The 22,507-nt window shown below is 44.5% G+C and overlaps 1 protein-coding gene across 7 annotated transcripts in view; it reads right to left on the bottom strand.

Annotated features, from left to right (window-relative positions):
• SMOC1 (SPARC related modular calcium binding 1) overlaps positions 1–22,507 on the bottom strand; it is a 164,244-nt gene that overhangs the window by 18,548 nt on the left and 123,189 nt on the right. For 6 of the 7 annotated variants that reach the window (XM_021403152.1, XM_021403148.1, XM_021403150.1 and 3 more), the window contains 3 exons: positions 6,007–6,199; positions 5,054–5,136; positions 1,458–1,563 (listed from right to left, as the gene is read on the bottom strand). In XM_021403152.1, the coding sequence (XP_021258827.1) occupies positions 1,458–1,563; positions 5,054–5,136; positions 6,007–6,199 (382 nt within the window). The remainder of the gene's footprint in view (positions 1–1,457; positions 1,564–5,053; positions 5,137–6,006; positions 6,200–22,507) is intronic. The other variant, XM_021403153.1, reaches the window with a different exon arrangement.

Raw genomic sequence — 22,507 nt, forward strand, 5'->3', positions numbered from 1 at the left:
TCTGCCAGAAAGGCTTCTATTCAAAGCTGAGAAATACACAAAGCTTGGGGAACATTAGGAAGCAAGCCTGCTGGGTTTATAGAAGAGCAGTGGGGGCGTATATATCTCTGGTCTCTACAATATTGGTTTATATTAAGCTTTATTTTAAGAGTGATGATTACATTGGCTGGGTTTCAGTCTCTGTGCCAAAGATGCCAAATAAATATCAAATACTCTCCAGGGCTTCCTGCCACCCCCACCCACAGCATTTGAACCATGCAAATTACACAGAATTGACATTGGAATGCTTATGGCTGGGAGAGAACAACGTATTTCCCATCCTTGGGGCATTTTTCATCCTGTTTATATGAGTACAGACATGCTAGGCATATACTGCTAATTCGAAGGGTTACAGACTATTCCATGCGCAGGCATTCAGCAGCCGGCCTCATTTGCAAGGTCCAAACACAAAGTTAAAAACATATGGGTTCACAAGCAATCCATCCGGCAACCAAGAAGCACAAAGGTGCCACCCAGGAAGTTTTTGTCTTGAGAATTTAAAGATGGCATTGCCTCCTTATGCATTTTGAAAGAGAGAAGCAGGGGATCAACATCACTCTCTCCATGCTGGAAGCAACATGCACAAAGGCACCTCCATCTCTACATCGGCATTAATGTGAGCACATTATCTGCTGTGGCATCCCTGCCTGGTAGGCTAGCACTGTCCCCTATTATAGTCAGAACCACACAAGCCTTGCCTAGTCATGGCTACACAGCATTTCTTTTAAACTCAACAAAGTCGATTCCCATTGGCCTGTCCTGCCTGGCACATTGCAGCTCTGCAACTTCTGCACTAAGGGGATTTCCTATCATCAAACAGGAGAGGGAGACAAGATCTCAGCTTTTCTCCAGTTCCCCAGAAAAGCACACTTCTGCCCACCTCTTTCAACAGGCCTGACCTGCTGTTCCTTCCAAGAGAGATGAAGAGGCAGCTGGTCAGAGGGGAGGGTCATGAAAAACAGCTTCTCTCCTCATCCACAGGCTGGCTTCAGCCCCACAGCAAAACCGCGGCACTTGTGCTGCCAAGCATTCCGTTCACATTCTTCACTCCCCGTGGTAGCCACTAGGCCACACGGTCTCCTTCAATCCATTTGCATTTTATTAGGTCTTTTCATACACCAGGGGACAAAAGAACAAGACACTTCCTCCCACTGAGCTCTCATTTCACACTTCAAATGGGCTATACTAACCTTTATGGTGGAACAGCTGCCAGGGAGGAGGGGTGGGAGCAGGCATGCCAGACTACAAGGACAAGACACAGCAGCCTCTGATGATGCAGTGCTAGCTCCTCTCCCAGCAATCCAGATGAATGGGAATCACAGCTCAGAGCACCACCCTCCCTCCCACCCCCACCTCACCGCCATCCAGAGCTCTGCAACCACCTTGGTAGGTTCGGCTCCAGCGCCTTCCGGACTCACCTCCCACCCCCAGTAGGTGCTGCTGAGTTAATAGCCTGTACCATGTCCGTAGTGAGAGCATCGAGTAAGCTGGTGATAAATTCAACTTTCTTCCCATCTGGGCAGCCTGCAAAAAGAAAAGAGGAGGTTTAATGCAAGAACACACAGGACTGGTCTCCCAGCCCAATGCAGCAAGGACCAGTCAGAACCTCCTTTGTTTGTAACATTGTAGACATCATTGCAGGAAAGGAAGAACTCCTCAGTGGGTTTCTCTGCATGGCAATTTGTCCTGCAGCTTTGTCCAGCACACACACAGTCACCAACAATATCTGGCAGGAAGATCGTGTGGTTGGCTTTACAGCCTCTCCCAGTTCCCTACCAGCATAACCACAGGGATGTGCTGGAAGTGCCTGGCAGACAGAGTTCCCATGGTAACACTTGCACAGGAGTTTAAAAAACAATTCATTACCTCCTGGGTCATCTTCCTCCGAAAACATGGCTGTTCTGAGGTTCTAACTGACAGCTTAAAGCTTCCTAAAGCATGGGCCAAAGCGAGTGCTGCTGTTTGTACCTCCCCCTCCAGGCACAGAGAGTGCTGCCTGCCAGGAGCTACCACAATAGTTCAGTTCTTTGCGTGTCCAGACTGCATGGGAAATACATCTGACCAAGTCATCACATGGCAATAGGCTCCAGTCACTGCTGATTTGGGCAGGAATTGGACAAAGCGGGCTGAAGACAAGCTTAGTAACTGTTTCCATGACTTAGTCCTGAGACCATCCACCATTATAACTACAGAATGATGGGAGTCTTATGACAGAGCTGAGACATCAATCTCTGTCTCCTTACCTTTATGAGGCAAACTATGCAGTTTTATTGCTTTTAAAAGGAGCGAAAGCATGCTGCATTTAATACCATGTTTATACTGTAACAATTGATCTAGCCTACCAAGGAACAAATATACTTAACTTCTACCCAGCACCTCCAAAGCCACTGTCCAAAACCTACCACCTTCCATTCCATTGTTTTCTCCAACGTGACACTGAAGCCATCACCATCTTCCTTACTCTTCTCTTCCCCAGAACCTCTTTTCGCTACCAGTTATCCACATAGGAGAGCAGATACCAGAAAATAGTATTGCTTTAGTAACAAGTAGCAATGTCAACACTTCCTGCTTTTCCTAGACAAGTAGAGAAGCACGTGTACCCCAAACACAGCAGCAGAAACCTACTGTAATCCCTTGACAGCTGAAAGCAGCTTGCAAATTGATCTGACAAAACTCCCTCCTTTGCAGCTTTACAGGCTCTGTTCTCTGCAATAGCTAACCAACAGTCCCTAGCCTGTCTCCATATTACGCATATTACACACACGCACACCCCTCAGCACTTGTTTGGCACATGGTCCAGAAAATGTCAGCATTGTAATGGGTAAGCTGCTATGGCAGCCAGAGGAGACCACTCACTTAAAGGAGCTTTTTGTTGTAGTAATGAGAAGGTTGAAAAACCATTTGCTAGAAGTCATCTCCCTGGGGCCTCAGCATCTCACCGTCTGCGGGAATTAGCAGCTTGCCATTTGCTATGTGCAAGCAACACATTCCTTCCTTCTTTCTTCTGGCTCTTGGGGGAGCAGCCTGACACAGTTTGTGAAGAGGGTATGCGTAGGTGTGCACAGATTCATACTCCTGTCTCTCCCAGCTTGGCCTGTGCAGGATCACACAGGAGAAGGATGCTACTGCCTGCAGCATTGAAGGTCTGGAGGATGGACAAAACTCTGGAAAAGGGATAAGGTAAGGGACCTCCCTTGGAGAAGTGAATGCAAATGGAAGGATGTCTCAAATGAAAGCAGAGATTTTTCTAAAAATTCAGTTCTGATAAGAAAGAGAAAAGAAAAGGTAAAAGAAAACATCTTTTCTCATTCCCTGCAGTTCTAACTCACCAGTGAATTTTTATATACAAGAGTAGCTAATCAAACAACCTCAAGTCTGCATCGAAAGACCATGCAGCAGACAAACCATGATACGTAACTCCCCTGCTACATCTCCTACTTTCTCCATCAACAAAGGTATTTCTAGTGAGAGGAACCATCAGGGATGGGAACCGTACATCCAAACACAGAGTTCAGTGTTTACTCAGGTACAAAAATGTGGCTTGAGCTGAGAGGAGAACTCTCCCGGAGTCTGATGCTGCAGAGCAACCTACGTATGTCCTCTTGGGCCTCGTGTTGTTCCTTTCCCATCATCCAGTTGCAGCTGCGGTGCAGAAGAAGGAAGAAGAAACCATTCTGTCTTCCTGAGAGATTAGAAAGAAACTTGAAGGAGTCCAAAGGCAAAGGATTTTCACTAAGTTCTGGGGAGACAGAGAGTAAATGCAAGAAGAGGCAGAAAAGCAAAGGGAAAAGAGGAGGGAGAAGAAAGGAAGTAAGGTTTTTCTATTTTACAATGATTTTCTAAGGAAATGGGCCTTAATGCAATCATTTAGCTGATTTCCTAAACAGGGTGATCCCTCAGCTCTCAAAGTAATACTTGAACCAATTGGCCAATTTCACTCATAAGGAAGAGGAAGGCAGATAAGAAATTTCTACATGTCTTGTGAAAATGAGCGGCTGCATAGTAGAGAGCTGTGCTGAGGGCAGAGCGGCTAAGCAGAGAGCTATGTGGCCCAAGGTCAGGAGCTGGCAGGAGAATTAGGAGATGCAAAAGGCAAATCTGGAACAAATTTCATTTCCTTTGCTAACTTGTTCAGAGACAACTCACTTTATGTTAGCCCTAGGAAGGGCCAGAAGAAAGTGAAGCAGATCCATTGCTACCAGCTCTTTCTGCAGAGTTCCTGGTCTCTACTGCTCCCTCACTGTGGGAGGCACTGACTGTTACTTCTGTTTCTGGAAGTCGTTCCCCACCCAGGAGAGCAACAGCTCATCTCTCAGTGAGGGCCCTTCCCTCTGCTCCTTACAAAGGCAGAGGGAAGGAAAAAACACAGCACGTGTGCATGACATTTTTAAGAGTTGCTCAGACACCTATGCCCAGCACCTCTTCCTAGCAGAAACAAAGCAAGCAAACAGGAAATTATGGCTTGTCACATTGTTAAGAGGGGAAAGATGAACAGAAAACAAGCAGCAATTGGAGACAAAGTGGGTTTCAGGTAGAAAGTGAGGGATCCAGTCTACCCAAGAAAGCAGCCAGCATTAGGTAAGTGACCTTAGCGAACCAGGAATACTGTCCTGCAGTGCCAGGGAGTCAGTTGATCCACTGACAATTGCCATCTGTGTCCTCCATCATTGCTCGGCAGACCATCAAGCTGCTGAAAAGCCCTGCTACACAGAAAAGATCCTGTCCTGGCCATGCTTGGAAGAAAGGTTCTGAATGCTGAGCCCATTCTTCAGCCAGGGTACAACCAGGTTCTTTTTCCTGACAATTCTATCTCAGCCGTGTTTCCTAAGAAAGGCAGACAGGCAATAAACCAGCCCCCTCAGACAATCCCAGGCTCTTCCAGCTACCAAAAGTAACACAGAATAAAATCCATGGTAAAATAAGCACAGTGAGGGAAATCCCCTCAACAACACTGTAGGTCTCTTGAGAGTCTCAAGGTGAGATAAGCAGAGATGTGCTCTCATTCCTCACCAACCTGGAAGTTCTCTGTCCTTGAATGGATCATCAATCTCTGTACTCTTCGATCTGGCATCACTTTCACACACTGGAGTCTCATAGCTGGAAAAGGAGAACAGAAGATGCTAAACTGTGATATGGTTTTAGTGTCATCAGATGGTTGCTAAGGCGTCATCTTATCTGCTCATTGCAGGGGAAAAAAATAAACCTGCAGCAGAAATACTGTTCTCAGTCATGTGTCTGCCTATGGACACCCAGCAGCAGCAGTAGCAAGCAGAGGGACAAGAGGTAGCGTGCCCTGAAACCCAGGAGCAGCTTAAACCCACAGACAACACAAGGCCCTATTCCAACTCTTATGGGCACAGACTGAGCTTTTTTTCAAAACTGTCCATGTTCTGCAGGATCACTGGGTCGAGCAGAGTTTTAAGTCCCAGCTCCTACTGGACTGTTTTTATAGCTTTCCCCAGCCACAATTTGTTTCTAATTCCCAAATGACAAAATATTCCTATGGTAATTTTAAGATACAGGGCAGCTGAAATACTAAATTAACCTCTTGCTTAAAATCTATCAATGCGCAACTGAGAAACCTTTTAAATCTGTTCTGGCCAGGATCTAAGTGGCTGCAGGATGGAAATGTAAAGCAGAGGATAATGCAACACAGACACTTCTGTTTCTGCCACTCATAACACAGGCCTGTATTTTGAGCAAAGGCCTGGTGCCTGCTATCACCAAAAACCTGCAAGCCAGAAAAAAATAAGGCTGTTTTATATAATACTTATTTGAGAGAAAAGCAGTTACTGTATACCAGCTCCTAGAGAGGACATTCAACATGGTACATCACATTGCTAGCTCTAGGGAAGGTAGCTCAGAGTGCACCGCTCAAGAAGTACTAACTTATGTGGTATAGCAAGGCTATTTTCTTCATGCCTCACCTCCCCCAGGCAGGCATCTCACTAGGCTTACAGCTCTTACCGAGTGGAAGTACCGGGCAGGGGGCGTCCCGTGTCCACCAGGACGCACCAGCAGTATCCAGTGGACTGATGGCATTGCACTGGTTTATAGAGCCCTCCCGGAGCACACTCGGGGATGACGATACCCTCGCGGGGGTTCTGCCTGGCTTCCTCCAACGCACTCTGTCTTTCCTGGTCACAGGAGTGAACTTTCTCTGGAAGACAGGAGGGAGATGGAGGAGTATAGAGAAAAAAACGTCAAATCAAGTTCACCTTCCTCCGCTCAGCAGGTCAGGGATATCCTCCCACAGCAGACCTTAGTGCAGTTTCTGCCCAGTAAACACCAGTGTGCCTACACCCTAGGGAATGAGAGATTTCAGGGCTGAAAACTTCTTCCTACAATCAGAGATGACATTACAAGATTATGGATTCCAGATGTTGTTCGATGTGTGTCCAGCAAGCCAGGAAGAGCAAGAAAACTGCTTCTGTTCACCTGTGTTTTGGAAGAGATCTATCAGCTAACAATAGTTCAATATTACTGCAGTCCTTGGGTAAGCTTTTTGCAGGTGATATTTTCGCATACTTAGAGGTCCTCACCTGTGACTCATGGTTTTCAGTTACAGAAAGGTGCCAGTAGTCATGCCCTGCTCCCACCACCTCTTTATCCAGAATGCAGCGCACTACTCTATCTCAGTTAGTGTCCTTACAGCATGTGCCCAAGAGAAGAAGAAAGTTATATTTTAACATCACTTCATCAAGTACATAGGACAATATTCCATGGGACATTACAATCAAATAGGTCTCAACAGCCAGAAGTTCTCAATTAGAAATCTTCACACATTCTGGTCTTTTTAGGAGAAGGAAAACAACTTCAACTTTGGAAAGCAGAGAAGATATCAGAGAGGGGAAAAATCATGCATGTAGGAGAGAAAGCAGTCAATGCTGATGACCACAGGATTAAAACACACAAAGTCTAGGGTAAAAAATGAATTAAAAAGAAAAGACAACTGCTGAGTTTTATCATTAAGAGAATGATGAAAGCCAGAAGTGGTAACAGTTCTGTCCTTCCCCGGCTTTCCTCTCCCCTTGCGGTTTACTCTGATTTTTCTTTTTTTCTTTTTTTTTTTTCAATTTGAAATAAGCCAACGCCAGGAACTACCTCCTGCTCTCAATACACAAAATGCTTCAGCACTGCCAGGCAGCGATCCCAGGGGTTCGTCCCAAACCTGGAGCTGTTCTCCTGCATTACCTAAGCATCCTACCCTAGGACAGGCTCAGCACAGACCCAGCAACACTTGCTGTTTCCCTGTATTTTGCCTGCCTGTCTGCACCTTATCAGTTCCATCTTAGATTTTGGTGATAAACGCTGGGACAGGCAGCAGGTGTCACACACCAAATGGCAGCAGGTCTTCACAGCACCACCCAAGCGCAGCGTGCCCTGGGTACCAGACTGAGCTGTAGCAGCTAACACAAGGAGTCTCAAAGGCTCAGAGTGGTATCGCTCTCTCCTCAGTGTTTCAGGAATATAAAGGGCACCTCAACTCTGTCACACACAAATCCACACAACCGAAACACAGACTAAAAACTTCTAAGTGTCGGCAAGTCTGACTCAAGCAGAGAGAAACCTGATCAGGAAGGAGCAGGAGGGGGATAAAGTCAACAAAAACTGAAAGGGAGCTCAAGCTTCAGCTGATATTTAAGCTGACTTCATTTTGCTGACAGATTTCACATCTGAAAAAAAGGCCCCGTGACTTTTCCCAAGCTGCGCCTGGACAGAGAACTCATTGAGCAGAGGGCTGCAGGCTCCCCAGCAAAGCACTCACGGCACAGGGCCCCGCGCCTGCGGGCTGCCTGAGCAATTTGCACCTTGGTCCGCTGGTGAGGAGGAGCGTTCGCGCAGCCAGAACTCTCTGCCTGTCATCGTTTTATGCAATAAGCAAAACAAAACAAAAACACCTCCTATCAAACAGATCCAGATTGCAGGAATTCGTCTGTCTGAATCCCAAAACTTCCTGAGTGCACACACTGAAACTAAGATCTCCTCAAGAAAGTAGTCTCTTTTAATGAGTTAGTATCTTATTATATATATATATATATATTTCCAGTGAGGTATGCAAATTACACAGAGAATAAATGTACAAACTTAAACACACGATATTTGTACTATGCCATAAAAATGGCAAGAATTTGTCTGCGTGTATTAAGATAAATGCATGGGAATGGAAATCATGGCATTATCTACCAGAATACAGAACTAATTGCCAGCCACTCCTCTTTGAAAGGTGTTCAAAGGCTAAAAGCAATGCATCTTGCTGGTATTGTTCAGCTGACATCAAACAGATATAACAATGCAAAACCCACCACTGTCATCAGTTTTCATTTGTCCATCACTAGCAATCATACCACCACAGCTGAAGTAGCAGAGAGATCAGATTTTTCTCTTTGCTAGCATGCATATGGAAGTAGTCGCTATGAAAGTTCCATCTGTTCTACTACACCCTAATGAATATAAAACAGCTATGCTGTGGCAAACCAAGGGCCCAACTTGTCACTATCTCATCTACAATTGTGGCCAAAAGCAGGCACTTAAGAGGATAACAGAGAAACAAGACAACCATATAGTTATTTCTCCCATGTATTCTTCCAGTCTCAACCATTTGTGGATCAGAAACTTGCAGAAAGAGAGGGACTTTGCATTTAGAAAGTAGCTATAATTTTGTGCTTCCACCAGTTTGCCACATCCCTCCTCATAAACTTTTACTATGACACCCTGCAGCTAGTTTTTGGCTCAACTACATATTGTGTGTGGAACACAGCACATACTTTGGTGTGATCTAAACCTGGCTCCAACCAGTTTTGTTTGTCGACCCTGGTTCTTCTGAAGGATGAGACAGTGAACAATCAGTTTGCAGTCTCTCCCTCCCTGCCTCTCACTGCTTTATGGATTCCTGCTTCATCTCTTTTACACGCTGAAGAGTCCCAGCTGACCTAGTTGCTCCTTCTCTGAATGTTTTCCAGATCTACTCTATTCTCCCTAAGCTAGAGGGGATCAAAACAGCAAATACAGTGACATTAAACGGTGGCTCTGACAACAGCCTTGTGGAAAGTTCCTTTGGTGCCATATGTCTAACAGGCAGAAGACAGAATTAACTAGCACTAGCCCCTGGAGAGGCTCTTTCCTCCAAGCTATCACTCTAACAGCACTTAATTCCCTTAAAAACAAACATGAGTATTAATAGCAAGGTTATATTCCAACAGCCAGCAAAATCAGCTGGGAAATCCATACCATCAACTTCCCCAGCATGGGACCTGACATGAACCACATGCATTGTCACCCTAAAGACAGCCTCACTGGTAATAAAGGAACCATCAAATGCTACCTTGGCTCCAGCACACTGAAGTCAGCCCATTCCAGTCAGGCTGCTTACTGGAAACTTTGTTGTTGCCAAAGCCAAGTTTACGGAGGATAAGGAAAGCTTGCAGCCAAGCTAGGTTTAATGCCAGGTATGAAATTAAACTGCCATTTCACAAAGCAGCATATCTTTACTTCATGTGCAGGGTACTTAATAGCCCTGTTTGAGTTAATGGGGGATGCAGGCACAGAAAGATACAGAGAAAAAGCTTGCTTTCTTTCCCTATGTTAAATAGAGAGAGGAATGTTTAAGACAGCAAGTCAGTGAGAGACAAACAGCCTTCCCAGGACCAACAATAACATTACACTTTTTTTTTTTTTTTAGGCACTGTCACATTCCCTTTTTTCCTGCCGTCCCTGCTTTGACTTATGACAACCATCAGCCAAGCAGCTTAGTAGCACTCGCCAACTTGCTCATGCTGGGCTACAAAACCTTTGAGAGACAGCAAATCTAAGTTACAACAAATCCAGTGACAGTGAAAAAAAGATAGGGAATACATGCACACATGAAAGAGAGAATCACTGGCATAAATAACCATTTTACTTTAACTGTTCAGCTCTAAAATGCTAACTTGCTTCTTACCCTTGACTGCTTCTAACTCTCCTTAAAACACACTTAAAAATAGCATCTCTGAAGCCACTACTGCCTACTAATGTAGGAAAGCAGGGCTTGGACATCTGCAGTTGCTGTTATTTACACAACCATTTTCTCCCATTAATGATCTTCAGAGAAATAAGATGGTCAGATTCATAAACAGTTCTCTCATGCCTGGTCCCTTAAGTACACACACTCAACCATACATCTAGTGTCTGCACAATAAAAACTAAAATGCTCGATGAGGTAAGGGACTCATCTCACTGCCTAATAAACAAGATGCTTATTAAAAAGATGGGGTGCTTGTTTACCTTACAGAGTTAGAAGGGAGGGTGTCTAGTAGCATCGAACCGAAGGCTTGAGCTTGACAGCTCTCATGCTCAGCCTGCGGGGCTGTCTGCAGCTGAAGCACTGCTCCAGGTCCAGGCAGCCCCCAGCTGCCCGAGCTCATTGCTGGCAGAGGCAAAAGACCAAATACTGATCCTGGGGCTGCAAGGTGCTGGAGATGGTTAGGGTGGGACACAAGGAAGATCCACCATTCAAACACAGTTTATTATTTTTTGAATATTGCTCTTCTGTACTCAATTTATTATTATATTAAAAAAAGGAGAGCAGCTGTGACACTGAAATCAACTACCTTGGAGAGATCCCTACATATTTTCCTCAAGAGAAAAGAGTCCTCCTTCCAACTGAGGTAAAACAGAGGACGTAACCTCCCTCCACACCTCTCCCCAGCCCCACTGAACCTATGTGAATAGTCTAACTCAGAGCTGCTGGCTACTCCGCAAACAGGGCAGACTTGCTTCCTTTTCCCTCTCTCTCTTCTTTTGACCAGAAATTCCATCTGGACCAGAGAAACTTTTCCCATGGAGTTCCCACAAAAAGCTTCAGTTTTAATGAACGAGCATTCATCAGAAGGGGAGGAAAAGGTCTTTTACTGAAAGATTCTTGACCAGCCCCTATTGTTAGTGCTGCAGTAGAGACCTGACTTCAAAATACGGTTTCTAAAAAATCACACACATACCTCTCCCAAATTTCTTTTGTTCAACTTAGAGTCTCTCCCGCATCAGGAACTAGTGCAGTACAGAATAAAAGGCAGCAGTAGGGATATCTAGTGCCAAGTTCCTTCTCACATCCTGTACCAACCCAAAAGCAAGGACTAAGTGTCTTTTTGCCTCTGTTTTCCTCCTGGTGAAAGAAAGCATTCGCCAATCTCTCAGGGAAGCTTAATTCAAATGGGGTTGATTTTCATTTTGGATTAGCTTGTTGTTGCATTGCTCTGGTGGAGAAGAGGAGCCTTGAATGGTTTATTTTAGCATATCCTCTGTACCAGCATTAAAGTGCATTCATGTTGCATAAGCTAGCTTTAATGCAAACAGGGCTTGAAGCCACTCTAGAACAGGTGCCTCAGCCCAAATACGGAGCGTACAGAAGCCGCAGGCAGAAAGCACAGTCTCACTCCTAAGGGAAAGTTCAGCACATGTTATAACGGCAGCCCAAATGTGCATCCCTTCCACTTTGGAGGGGAAAGAGAACTGGAAAAGCCTTGGCTACACACATTCACAAGGGTTGGCAGAACTACCATAGTAAGGCAATGAACAGGCACCAGCTGCTTGTCCCCAAAGCAGGGATATGGGTGGAGGAAGAGAAACAACCCCTTCTGTGTTTACTAGGAGCACAATGCCAGCTGAACAAACACAGCTCACGGGGACAGCATAAATCTCTCCTCACCTCTGTTAGTCATCAGTACTGCTACCCACTCCACCCTGTTCTGTCTGGGATTGTGGTCTTTCCAGGGTATTCTGGCTAATGTAAAAGTAAAGAAAAAAAACAAATCTTGCAGGTGCTCCCACACTGCACCAGTTTAGCAGTCCTTGCTTTACCTCGGTACTCACTCAATTTCATTTCTCAAGGCATAAACTACAGAAGAAACAGAGGTTATTACTTGTTCCAGTGCTGAACAAGTACAATGCGAAGTTTCAACAGGTGGCTTATAATTTTACAAATGCATTGTTCCAAGTGGCTCGTTAAACTTAAGCTATTCAGGAACACATCCCATCCCTGCCATTTTCATTCCACTTAAAGCAGTAAAGCTGCCCTGCACTCCCTCCAGTGCAACATGATGAGAAGTCTGCTTATATCTACCTCAAGCTTGAAATGATGAAGGGCTGAAGGAGTGAAGCCTGTCCTATGGATCAGAGTGAACTTGCTTAAGATAAATGGACAACACATGCAGAATCTGTGGGCATTACATACTGCCCAGGTAGGAAGGGAGCCTGCTCCAGAGTTTCCAAACCACACAGGATTAAAGCTCAATGCATGGCAGCTGAAAGCTACCTGTCCCAGCAACTCTTAACTCTCTTTAAGACAGGGCTCGGACTCTTACTACCATCCTGTCTGTCAAGCAGCCAGTCACACAGACCTAGCTCTAGGACAAGGCACACTAGCAGAAGAATGGCAGAAAGAAGACAGTACTATTTTTTATGGCTACAGTACATTGTCCTGGCAAGAAAAAAAAGAAGTTAAATAATTTGTGTGACAATAAACAATGCATTAGACAGAGCTCTGATTAAATCCTAGTTCATTAGAGCATATTAAAAGTTGTGTCATACTCATAAGCAAACAAGGGAAATAGACACTATGTACAGTCACTGTGAGACAGTTGCCCAGTGCTGCAGGTTAAGAAAAAAATGCTCCAGGAGGATGAAGCTCTCTGTGAAACAGCTTTTCTGTACTGCAAGTGATCATTAGATGCGTCTGGCATCAAATTCCTGTAAGCGATCATTTTGGCTTTTGGAACACATCCATTTTGCAGATGAAAATTCAGGAAAGAATTCAAAGTCATCTTGACAAATGGTTTGAAATCAGTATCATCACAACTTACAAATACAAAGCATAACAACCCGCAGAGAGAAATCCAATGCATGGAAAGGAAATTACTGACAAGATAATAACACTTGGAAAAATATGGTCAGGAGTTTAGGTAGACCACAAAAAAAGTCTTCAACTTTGTGATGTTTCAAACAACACAGTTAGTTGTGGGATGTAGTGACAGGGGCCTCATATATGAGAAACAGGTACTGTTGACTTGTGAGCCTCTAAATCAGCACAGTGTCCAGCTGTGGGCAGTGCCCTTTGAGAGAGAGGTGGACCATTTGGCAAGAGTGCAGAAGAGAGCAAAAGAACAGGCAGAGGTCTAGGAAACTTGATCTATGAGAAAATGCTGAAAGAATTCCATTTGTTTAGTCTAGGGATGACATACAGTCTTCTGAGACTTAAAAGCTGTTATATTAAAAAAAAGAGATGGCCATAGATCATTTTTTTCTTCCCCATGGGTATTTCAAGTAGCAGACAGTTTACTTAGAGAAGGGAGATTTAGGTTTGATATAAAAACACCCCAGCAATTAACGATTTGCCCATTGGAAGAGCCAGAGGAATCGCTGTCCCCATTTCAGGCACAAGTTGTACACATTAGAGCTGCAGTTAGCTGGATATGACCCTGAGCTGAATTGAGGTGGAACAAACCTCTTCAGGTCTTTTCTGCTCTCCTCACATGGGCTGATAAGCTCCAGCAGATCCTATATAACTGAGGCATCCTCTTTGCAAGCACAGCCTGAAGTCTTCAAGGGATTTGAGCGAGCTTAAGTTTCCAGACTTTGGGATTTGATCTTCCCAATGCATCTGGCTGCCATGTACAGCATGACAGCTGTAGCTCTGCAGTACCTTCATGACAACAGCTTCTAGCATGAGCAGAGAAAGTTTGGCACCAAAATTGAGCGCTGTTCAGTTCTTTACATCAGGACAGTTCCTTAGCAGTAGAAATGCTTCCAACCTCAGATGCTGCTTTTGTGACTTTGTAAGGAAGCTACCCAGAGCCCATGGTTTTCCTCTTGCAACTCCACTTTTTCATTTCACGTAGCTTCTAACCACTGCTAGCTCGTGGCATACCTAACCTTGAGATAAGCCACCTGTCTTTGAACATAGTCATTCATTTTCCCTATTCTCCTTTCTTGCTGCACTCTTTCCATACTGAGAAACGCTTTTCAATAAAATGAGAAGCCATAGGTGTTTCCACTGGAGCCTTAACATTACTGGGAAACTATTTTTCACTTCCACACCTGTTTTTAATAGTACTTGGAACAACTACCATAGCAATTCTTGGAGAGTTTGCCTACCTCTGCTGGCTGGACTATACGAGCACAGCATTTTTACAGTATTGTAAGTGTATAATTAATTATAGGACACCAAACAGAAAGCTTTTGAAAACTGTCAGAGGCAGGTAAGAAATATTTCAGACTGGTCTACCTAATTAGAGTATCATCCCTCTTTTACGCTACTGCTAGAGAGTAGGAGAGGGGAGAGAAAGAGGCAAGCGTGCAGTGCGATGAGTCTCTTCATGTAATGACAGATCAGCTTCTTCCTGCAGCGCTTAGCACTTAACCAGGAGGCAAAGGGAACCGCCTCCAACAGGAGCACTAGCACTCACTGCTGGACAGGCATCTTGAGCCAAGCAGTCTCTGGGCAAAATGGTGAGGGTCTAGAAACTCAATGACCTAGTGTATGGGATTCAGATATTTGACAAAGAAACAACTCCCACCATGTCTGCCAGCAGATAGCTCCTTCCCACAGTCTGGGCTGAAAGGCAAGAGAAAGACTACAGGGTGATACTATCTCTGAAGTCAGTATTTTTCCCAGAAGGATTTTGCTGAATTGCAGCCTTACATAGCCTTATGCTGTGCAATCTGGGGGTCCCAACCGTATATAGATCTACTGCAGCTTTGTGCTATCAAAGCCTGTTCAGTAAGAACAAGATGACATGGGAGAATGATGATGTCAGCAAGATCATGTTTCCATGCATTACAACTGATGAAACCAGAAAAATGCCCTTCCATTCATGTGCCAACTTAACACATCTTCCTCCCTCACGTCCTCCCAGATATTGAAGGCTGCCTTGCTTTTTAAACACACAGTCCCATCTTTTGCCTGGCTGCGAGGGTAGGTTCTGTGCACATCCTTCTTCCCTGACTCTTCAGAGACAACCTTTGGGATATTCTACCAGGAGACTTTTCCCTCTACTTATTTGCCTTTCAAAAGCCTGAAAAACATGCAGCTAAGACACCTCTGAGTTGTACCACAAAACGTACTCACTGATCCCTATTGACCACTTTATTTTGGTGGACTGGAAAAATGCAAAAATGTCAGGATCACGAAGAGAAGAGGAACATGAGGATAGCAGCTTTTATTCATCTTCTCCATACAGAAATATACGCAGCACTTTTACAACAAAGCTCATAGTTCTGTTAACATGAGGCTGTTGAAAGAAAACACAGCTGGCATTTACCTCAAATGTTCTACACTGCTCCTCTACAAGCCCTGCTGATGGTCCTGCAGGACCTTGCACATTTTCCATCTTCTCTTCGTCTCCTCACTCCATCACTAAGGTCCACTGAAGTCTAGAACATCTTTTCCATCCTAAAGCGGCAACAAGAAAAGGAAGCTTTCACAGGACAATTAGGGCTTTCTAGTCGTTCTGGTACACAGCTCTGCTCTTTCATAGCATTGTGCTCTATTAGGTGATATCCACAGCCTCCCTGTACAATGTTGAGGGGAGCAGACACTTTCGGAGATGCTGTTCCATGTACCACTGAACCCATTTTTCATTCAGTTGGCTTCCTGCAAACCACTTAGGTCCTCAATTTCATAACTGCCAAACCCTAGCAGAGCTTTTTGTTTTAGGAGAGGCCTAGTAAGTCTATGCTTTTCCAAAAGGAATGTGGGAGCTCAGGACCAGCCATTATTTCTAAACCACTTCTCCTTATCTGTGGCTCCTCAGAAATGCTATAATCTTTCCCTTGAATTTGACGGGAACATTCCAAGAAAGGCAAGGTGTGCCAATACATGTAGTCTATCAGCAGGCATCAGTGTATGCTCAAATGGATGCCTGAAGTGCAGATCCAAGCACAAGTCTGCACTGAATTGTGTTAGTAAATACAGTGAGGAACTCGCTTCAGCAAATGAATGTAATCCTTTCAATATGAATCAATTCCTACTAAAAAGCAAAACAAACTCCATAAAGTTGACCCTCCAAATTTTTATCAGTTTAAGCCAAAATGCAATTGTTGGGGGTTTTTTTGGCTTTTTTTTTTTTCTTTTACCTTGGCTTCTTATATCTTTGACACCTACTGCCCCCCTCCTACTGCTCCCTGTCCACTCTCCTTAACTGGCAGCTGTAGTAGTCATGACTCTATGTCTAGAGTAATTTGTTTTCTTTCTTTGGGGGATAGGGAGGGGGGAGTGACTGAATTCTTTGGGAATGATTTATCACACAGCACTCAGGGGGAGCTTCATTTATTTGCCTAGCTGCATATGGTTTAACACCTATGGTTGCATGCCGCTTATTATACAATGTTATTTTTCCCACTTGTATACTTTGCACCTTTTCATAGAGCAGATTAACTGGTCCCCAGTGGCATGTTATTTATGACTTTGTTTGCTGGCTGTCTGGGAAGGGTCCTGGTCCTGCTCTCCCCTACGTACTCCCTTCTTCACCACACCTGTCCCACTGAGACTGTGGGAGAATCACAATCAGGTATGACACATCAGACCTCCTCAGAACTTCCAAGAAAAGACAAAGATCCTCCATGCAGTCATAAAGAGCAGTGGTTGAACCACAGATGGAGCAGGAAGGAAAGGAGGGATAGAGCAAGAGAAAAACAATGCTGCACATTATGTCTTCCAAGGAAGCACTAACTCAGCAGAGAAGAGCACAGCAATTTGCAGTGCAAACTGAAAGGAATTAGTAAGTTTTTGTGTAATATTCAATATCAGCTTCTCCTGATCTTGCTTCATTTTCAGAAACTAAATTAAAATGAATTCCTAAACAAAACCAACCACCCATCAGCCCCCAAACAAAAAAAACCCTCGTTAAAAGGAAGGAGGAGAAGAAAGGAATACCATCAAGGTTTGAAGATAAATATTTCTGACAGGTGAGACAATAAAGTGACAGGTTTTAGCGCAATAGTTCTGACAGCTCAGAGGAGGACTATATTGGGAAGCACTGACTCAAGATGCAGGACAAGAGCCTGCAGACAGCAGAAAACACAAAAGCTTTCCGACTCATGGTTCCGTTTCATGAACTCTTGTTCTAGATATCATGTCTGACAGCTATGGGGAAGTTCAAAAGACACTGCTCCTAGGTATTAAGCCCAGAGCAGAGGCAGGTACCAAAACATTCAGCAAGGAGGGCTGCAGTCCACATTAGGATGTTGTCCCCATGCACAAAGTGCTCCAGCAGATCCAGTGTCACTGTAACAATTTATTCAGATGTCACTAGACCATACTTGTGCCAATCTACCTCCCTCTCTCAATCTGTTTTCTGCTGAAGGGAGATCACCTTTTGATTCCTCCACTTGGTAGCCTAACACTAAGGAGCCACAGACTGTGGGGAAGAGCCTACAATCCTGCGATAGACATTTGGATAGTAACATTAACACAATGTCATGGAGAGAAAGTAAGATTGGAACTAACACAACCAGTTTAGTAGAAGCAGAAAGAAGGAGAAAAGTAGTGGGAGGAGAAGCAGAAGCCCGTGGTCTCACATGTCTTTAAATAATGAGGTGGGGAGTGCAGCGTGCCAAGACAGGACAGCTAAGGAATGCGGCTGAGAAGACAGAAAGGGATCAGCACAGGTGAGAAACTGCCCCCTTTGAAACAGTGCTTCGCTTTTCAAGAGTCTCATCTGAATCCACCTTCAGCTCCCTGGTCTCTGTACTGTTCCAAGTTTCCAAGGCACAAGGAAATTTGTTTCAACTCCAAATAGCAATACATTAAATATGAATGGATACAGTCTCTCCTTATTCTAGAAAATAACATAAGAGTTCAAGCTCCTTGGGCTTAGTCCTCACTACTAAAAAGAAAAGCCTGCTAACAAATCAAACAAATTTTTGCCTATTCTTGGCTATTTTTGGTGTATCCCACCAAAACTGCCATTTTCTTTTTTAAGGGCAAATCAGTAGACTCTGCCTTGTTATATGTTGGTTGGCCTCACTCAACAATCTGACTCAGGAGGAACTGCACCAATTCTCAAAGTAGGTGGCTTAAAAGCAGACTCCTTGTTAATGCTAGAAAGATACCATGAGCCTAAGGAAGCATGAGTATATTTCTCCTGGGAGCAACCACTACTCCTGGTCATTAGGAAAGTCATGTAGCAAAATGGTATCACTTCCTAGATGAGTACTGTAGGGAGCTATTGTGGAGTGCTGTGTAGGCTTTCTCACTTTGTTTTCCTCTCTTGTAAGTGGGAAAAAAAAATTGAGACAAAGCAGACAAACCACAGAACTTGCGCCCAGATAATACACCTGATACAACCACATTCCACCTCACTGTGCATACCTTTTGGAGAAAAACCACATTGTCATGCCACACCTGAAAGTACACAGGCTTCTTTTGGGGTGGCTGGGTTTGTTTGCTTCTTCTTCTTCTAGGACACCACATGAATTCAACTGAAAAAAGAACTGGAAGGTGAATACTGCCATTCTTATTTTCAAAGCTCCTTTACACTTACAACCCTGTCTACTAAGAGCTCCAGACAGCAGAAAGCTCTATCATCACTGGAAGGCTGTCACATAAGATGCTTGCATGATGCCTGAGTGCCAGAGCTGAATAGAATAGGCCATGTGGAGTTGGCTCCCATTCAACAAGCAGGATTTGGAAATAAACAGCTACTTTTTTTTTTTTTTTTAAACTAGGCACACACAAACCTGTCTTCAGCTGCTAACCTTAATGTATTACTCATTCTTCCTCTTCAATAACGTCATGTTCAAAACCCCTGTGACTACAGAATATTTACTTGAGGCTGCTACTGCTGGTTTCTCTAGAGCTGTTTATTTTTCCATGCATGAGCTCATTACATCACTCTGTGGTTTTCTTAAAGGTTGTCAGGGCAAGCTGGATATAGGCTGGAATCTCTTGCTAATCAAAACCAAATCACTAAGTAGCACAAATGAATTTGGAGATAACCCAACTCTGGAAACAAGGAACAAGCACGGATTCATCAGTGGAGATGGGGTGCTCCCAAACAGGCTGCCATCACATTTATATTCTTGGAAGCAAGATTCATTATCAAGTACTTCCCTAGAGTAAGAACTATTAAAGAAAAAAATCATTTGGATTGTTCTAGGCTGGAGTACACTGGGAGGAGGAGGTAGTACAAGTTTGAAACAGTGAAAGTAGCACAAAAAGGCAATCCCTACCCATGCTGATTAGGGAATGGCCATTGCAAAGGTCCCATTTGTGTCTCTTCCCGTCCTGGCAGTCTTAAAAATAAATGACACATCACAAAGGTAAGTGCTAAACAACAGGCTTACTTTAGGGGCTATGTGTGTGTGTGCACATGGGTGTGCACATTTGGAAAAGGTGGAAATCAATTCAAACCAAACATCAAAATATTTTTGTCATCTTTCCACAGCAAACAAAATATTTTGTGTTGATCTAGATGTTCCCTTTACCTTAAAAAAAAAAACAAAACTGAATTCTGGGTTTTTAAAATTCACAAAAAAGCAAAAGGCTTAGTTTGTGAGTGTAGAAAAACACAACTTTCCTCCTACTCAGCAGTCTAGATGTTACAGCACGTTCACATTTTGATTCCTGTCTCTGGCCAAGAGTATTTCAACCTGCATTTCACCCCAACGAGAAAGAGTTCTGGTCATCATTTGATAAGGTGGACTAGGATAAAAGCACTGTCGATCCCTCCTAGCAATGTTGTTCTGCCTAACACAGAAAAATTCACTGGCAAAACATCCTGAGACATATGATATCTCAGACAAGTACTCTAATCAACAGGATAGAGTAATTCTGATTTTCCTGATTTCTAGCTTAATTAATATTTACAAATACCATGCAAAATGTAAGTGCTCCAAAAGAAAGGCTGTTTCAGGAGAACCTCTCCTGTTCATCAGCACTGAATGGAAAGTAGAACATTGGGATTTCAAATGCAGCTCTTGTGAGATACAGACTACACATGTAATATGGGAATTTTCTTCTAGGAGGAACCAGGGGTGTCACTAGTTCTGCAATGCTCAACAATCTGTTGGCTGGTTCATTCCAAAGGGATGCAGGAAATTCCGACTCAGACTGCTTTCAGTTCTGCTCTCTCAGTAGCAAGAAAGAGTCCTACACATCCCTACTACCAAGATGGATACAACAAATTCTGCAAATCTTCCCAACTGCTTCACTCCCGCCAGGTACGCAGCTACACAGACGTCAATGGACGCAAGGCCCAGATACATTCAAGGCCTGAAGCCATGCTGTGAAGAATCATAGAATCATAGAATTAGCTAGGTTGGAAAAGACCTACAAGATCATCCAGTGCAACCATCCACCTACCACCAATAACCCCACTAAACCATGTCTCTCAACACTATATCTAAACGTTTCTTGATCACCTCCAGGGACAGTGACTCCACAACCTCCTTGGGCAGCCCATTCCAGCGCCTGACCACTCTTTCAGAAAAGTAGTATTTCCTAAAGTCCAGCCTAAATCTCCCCTGGTGCAACTTGAGGCCATTCCCCCTCGTCCTGTCACTGGTTAGGAGAGAGAAAAGGCTGACTCCCAGCCTCCCTTCAAGTAGTTATAGAGAGCGATAAGGTCTCCCCTGAGCCTCCTCTTCTCCAGATGGAACAATCCCAGCTCCCTCAAGCCGCTCCTCATAAGACTTGTGCTCCAGACCCCTCACCAGCTTCACCGAACCTCCTCTGAACACGCTCCAGGGCCTCAATGTCTTTCTTACAGTGAAGGGCCCAAAACTGGACGCAGTACTCGAGGTGCGGCCTCACCAGTGCTCTGTACAGAGGGACAATGACTTCCCTACTCCTATCGGCAACACTATTTCTGATACTAGCCAGGATGCCACTGGCCTTCTTGGCCACCTGGACACACTGCTGGCTCATGCTCAGCTGAGCATCAACCAACACCCCCAGGTCCGTTTCCTCTACACAGTCTTCCAGCCACTCTGCCCCAAGCCTGTAGCGTTGCCTGCAGCTGTTGTGGCCAAAGTGCAGGACCCGGCACTTGGTCTTCTTGAACATCATCCCATTGGCTTCAGCCCAGAGATCCAGCCTGTCCAGATCTCTCTGTAGGGCCTTGCTACCCCCAGGCAGATCGACACTTCCTGCCAGCTTGGTGTCATCTGCAAACTTACTGAGGGTGCTCTCAATGCCCTCATCCAGGTCATCAATAAAGATATTAAACAGGACAGGCCCCATTACCAACCCCTGGGAACACCACTCGTGACCGGTCACCAGCTGGGTTTAACTCCATTCACCACCACTCTCTGGGCCTGGCCCTCCAGCCAGCTCCTTACCCAGCAAAGAGTGTACCTGTCCAAGCCACAGGCTGCCAGCTTCTCCAGGAGAATACTGGGGGAGACAGTGTCGAACTCTTAGCTGAAGTCTAGGTAGACCACATCAACAGCCTTTCCCTCATCCACCAGCCGGGTCACTCGATCATAGAAGAAGATCAGGTTGGTCAAGCAGGACCTGCCCTTCACAAACCCATGCTGGCTGGGCCTGATCCCCCGGTTGTCCTGCAAATGCCGCATGATCTCCCTCAGGACAACCTGCTCCATAACCTTCCCTGGCACTGAGGTCAGGCTGACAGGCCTGTAGTTCCCTGGATCCTCCTTACGACCCTTCTTGTAGATGGGAGTAACACTGGCAAGTCTCCAGTCTTCTAGGACCTCTTCAGTTGACCAGGAATGCTGATAGATGATGGAAAGCAGTTTGGCTATCTCCTCTGCCAGCTCCCTCAGTACTCTTGGATGGTAAGAGCTATTAACAATAATGCTGGAAGTACCGCTGCTTTGTTCACTTTTCTTTGGGACAGTTAAAGGATTGAAGAGAACATTTCCAGCTCCTCAGCTCTTCTTCCTTGCTCCTCCTTTTTTTCCTATACATACTTGGGAACACACCACAGACTCTAGCTAAAGGCAACTAAAAATATCTCTAAAATGGATAGTTATGCAAGTAACTTACTCAAAGGTTATTCTACAAGCCTTCACTGAAACACATTAACCAGAAAGAGAATGATAGCAAATTACAAGAGATTATTTGTCTCAATATACCAATTCTTACATTGTCCTCTCACTCAATATAGTGATGGTACTAGCTTTCCAAGATGTTCAAGGGTAGTGCTGATCAGAAATCAGAATTGTGTTGAGCACTGATATTTCAAGCTGCTAAGAAACAAAAGCAGTTAAAAACATCACCTAATTTTGCATGCCCATTCCATGACAGCTGATCATCATCTTCATCTAGGCTTAGCTGGCTGAAAGAAAGACTAAAATAGCTCACACCTCTTATCACCTACACCATAGTCCCATTTTGATGAGGCAGCATTTCTTGATATCAGTAAATCATTGTAAGAAACAGAGATGACTGCATGGCGTGGTGTGGAAACTTGGGTCTAAAACTGGCAGCTCAGACTCTTAATGAGATCCCACAGCACATGAGTGTCTGTTA

The sequence above is a fragment of the Numida meleagris genome, chromosome 6 (assembly GCF_002078875.1).
Source record: "Numida meleagris isolate 19003 breed g44 Domestic line chromosome 6, NumMel1.0, whole genome shotgun sequence".
NCBI classification, from domain to species: Eukaryota; Metazoa; Chordata; class Aves; order Galliformes; family Numididae; genus Numida; species Numida meleagris.